This window comes from Seriola dumerili, unplaced genomic scaffold (genome assembly GCF_002260705.1).
Source record: "Seriola dumerili isolate Sdu_G_001 unplaced genomic scaffold, Sdu_1.0 BDQW01000330.1, whole genome shotgun sequence".
Taxonomy (NCBI): Eukaryota; Metazoa; Chordata; class Actinopteri; order Carangiformes; family Carangidae; genus Seriola; species Seriola dumerili.
Window position 1 is genome coordinate 500,662 of NW_019174585.1, and position 3,837 is coordinate 504,498.

The window sequence follows — 3,837 nt, forward strand, 5'->3', positions numbered from 1 at the left end:
ATTCATCTCAGTCGATCTGACATTTGATGAAAGCAGAGTGACAGACAACACTTTTGCTCAAAAAATTATATTATACAGTGGCCCTGAGAGCTCAACGAACTGCAACTTAAGAAAAAAAACACATGCCAAGCCAGTGCGTGGAGCTCTCAGGGCCACAGTAATATTACATCATTTGGCTTTAGACATATTTTATACATCTACATTTATACATCTTTTTTTGTTCATATATTCCACTTCTTTTGTGAATCAGAGACTTGGTAAACCCATTTCAAGCACCGAAACAATTCATCCACATGAGTAAAGTTAGAAAATTTTCAACGTTTGGGCCAAATTATATCTTTACACAGTGAAAAAACAGAGCCCTCAGTTTACATAAAGCACTTACAACACTTGGGTATTATACATATAGGCAGGTACCTACAAAAAGTGAATTTATGAAATGATGTAAAAATCAAGAAAATAGCCTTAGACCTCAGAGGGTTGACATGAGCCAGTGAGGTGGTGATGACAACACTGTGGTGAGCAGAGTTTCATGTGTTATTTTTGGATGCTGTATTCTTTAAAGTCATCGTGCACAGCCCTCTCTCAGAAGGCTGCACAGAGCTCAGCAGAAGAGATTAATCTGTAAACAACATGGAGGGCTTGGTAAACAGCTGTCTTTAACACAGCATCTGAACAGTTCAGATGGACTTTACAAAGAGAATCTGATTTTGTAGTGACAGACATGTTACATAATGACACTTAAGTGGATTTTTGGTAGTGGCTAAAAAGTGTGTGTTTGCTTAGAAAACATATGAAGACATGGCTGCTAACAACTCATTGGCTGGTGATGATTTCTTGCTGCGAAAGGTCAAGTTCGTTGTTCTACAGTCACTGGTGATGATTTTTCTTTTCATCAACTTGTTGCTCATCATAACCTTTTTTAAAAAGGAGTATTTCTACACAACTGCTCGCTACATCTTATTTGCTGTTACTCTACTGTCAGATAGTTTCTTGTTGCTTATGTCTGATATCCTTCTCATCTTCACCCATTTTCGTATTACCATACAAGTTTGGATATGTGTCATCATCTTTCTTGTGGTACTTGTGTATGTTACAGTCACGCCAGTTACTCTGGCAGCAATGACCCTGGAGCGCTATGTGGCCATTTGCATGCCCCTGCGCCATGGAGAGCTGAGCTCTACCCGTAATACAATGAACTGTATCTTCCTCATTCATGGCATCAGCTCTGTGCCAGGCATTCTAATTTTCTCCTCCTTCTTTGTATCGGCATCTCTGAGCTTTTACAAACAATATCAGTTCTGCTCAGTGGAGTTGTTTATGCTTAACATATGGCAGCATAATCTTAGGTCAGCTATATATCAACTCCAATTTTTGATTATGAGCATCATCATTGTTTTCTCTTATATTAAAATAATGAAAGTTGCCAAAGCTGCATCAGGAGAAGATAAAAAGTCATCAAAGAAAGGACTCAGAACAGTGGCTCTTCATGGTTTTCAGCTGCTGCTCTGTCTCATCCAGCTGTGGTGCCCGTTCATAGAAGTTGCTTTGCTTCAGATTAACTTCAGTTTATACGAAATTGCTAGGTACTTAAATTTCTTACTGTTTTATCTTGCACCGAGATGTCTGAGTCCTCTCATTTATGGCCTCAGAGATGAAGTTTTTTTTCAAGCACTGAAATACATTGCCTCCTTTGGCTTGTATAAAAGAAATCTTATTGATTAATTAAATTAACAGTTAATCACATTCTATGTGCATTCTGTATTTTTCTATGACTAATGTTGATGTTGAACTGGTCTTAATGGGCTGTGCTCATGGATAATGAGCCAGCAGGCCTCAGGGTCTTTCTCCACAAAACCACAGTATCAGTGATGATGGATCAGTATCAGGTCTTACATGACATTGTTATGAGCAATGATAATCAATGAGATGCTTGGCAGCCATCAGTCATGAAGTTTTTTTTTACATAGTTCAGCACAGTCATAGCTAAATATGGAAATGCAGCATGTAATTTAATTCTCTAGTACACATCATGTTCATGTTGTTGAGTCCATATTGCTGATTAGATTCATTTACTGGACAATGTTACTGTCAGTCCTGTAGTGACATGTAATATTGATACTTCTTTGTTATCTTTGTAAAAGTACACCGTAGTCAAGAAAGAATTTAGTTGAGCTAGAGGGATTGAGGGTTGTTGATGTTGGTATTTGTGTTTTTAAGTCAATGCTTCTTTGCTTTATGGTATAAATAGTAGTCGATGCTGAAAATATTTCGATTTTGATATTGTAATTCGACGCTTCATTTCCCATACATTGATTTATTTTTGATAGTCACTATAAACTGCCATATTTTTTTTTTCTATTAGTCATGTATGGTTGCACTGCTTCTCTTCTCTGCTCTCTGGGCGAGGTGGGGCTGCATACTCAATACACATGCACACATAAGGCCAATAAGTACTTTATGAAATCACCAGTTAAACATGCAAAAAACATGTTTTCATCTATTTTGTCCCATGTCTCCCTGTGTCTTTTACACAACATTGTGCTGGTTAAGCATATAGCGAACTGCTAAAATAAAAGCTGTGCATATATAAGTCTAACTGATCATTTTAGTTTGTCACATTTTAAGATTTGTGAGAGATTGTTGCAAACTGAGCAACCGGCTGAGACAATAAATTGAATTTATTCTTTTTAAAAATGATTATATGAAAAAAAAAAACCTAGAGCCTGACCGATTTATTGGTCGGCCGATTACCCTTTCACAGATATATCGATATCAATGCATATATTCTTCGATATGCGCTGATATGAATACTTTTATTAAGAAGCAATAATGCAGTGGAAATGCTTGGGTCAAGACAAGTTATATCGGCAGCATTTTATGTATATTTGATCCATTGTTTTTTATTCAAGTTAAATAAATAAATAAATATATATATATATATACAATATCAAAATCGAAATATTTTCATTATATATATATATATATGTTGTCATGCTTTTTATTTATAGTTATTCATTTTTATGGTTATTTTATTTAATTCCCTGTGAAGTTTACTGTTTCAGTGCACTGATGTAATTTTGGACAATAAAGTTTATTGTTAAACTGTAGAATATCCTGCTTTCATTACATATCTTTTTCACGAGTGTTATATATCAGCCAATATATCGATATCAGAATTCTTTTACTCCCTAATATCGTTATCGGCCCCAAAAATCCAATATCGGTTGGGCTCTAAAGAAACCCAGTTCTTCAGTCATGATAAAGAACCAATGATAGTATTAGCTGGATCAATAAGGGTATGGATAAGTCTGTGAATGTTCTCATTCGTCCAGGTCATAGTTATCTCTCTCTCAAATTGAATCGAAGGCAACTGGACTTGTATTTGTCTGTGGAAGACGTTTCGCCTCTTATCCAAGCGGCTTCATCAGTTCATCATGTATTGGTCTCTCTAGTCCGCACTAGTCTGACTTCTGTCTGCCTTCCACAGACAAATACAAGTCCAGTTGCCTTCGATTCAATTTGAGAGAGAGGTATGGATAAGGTAAAGATAAAATGCTAACTATACCTATCCCTACAGCTGGTTAGTGGCTTACTTCGGGAGGATGAGCACATCACTCATAAAGCCATATAGTCATCGACCTGCTACCTTAGAATTTACACTGAATAAGTGTTTGATCAAATGTTTAGGCCTGAATTTGGGCTTATTGTTTTTTGATTGACCATGCCAGTGTGTCATCTATATTTTCTGGAAGAAAATGAATCATTTAGATCAGTCTATCTTCCATAGATTAATCAATATGTTGGGCCTTGGTTGTTTATCAATTATTTGGCTAT

At 36.1% G+C, this 3,837-nt stretch overlaps 1 protein-coding gene across 1 annotated transcript; it reads left to right on the forward strand.

Moving 5' to 3' along the window:
* Positions 1-801: 801 nt before the first annotated feature.
* LOC111232258 (probable G-protein coupled receptor 21) lies at positions 802-1,725 on the forward strand. Its single transcript, XM_022759702.1, has one exon. It carries the CDS (start codon positions 802-804, stop codon positions 1,723-1,725), a length of 924 nt encoding a protein of 307 aa, XP_022615423.1.
* The last annotated feature ends 2,112 nt before the right edge of the window (positions 1,726-3,837 follow it).

Excerpts from the sequence above, each read along its gene's own strand:
- LOC111232258 (XM_022759702.1), top strand. The coding sequence starts at position 802 with ATGGCTGCTAACAACTCATTGGCTGGTGATGATTTCTTGCTGCGAAAG.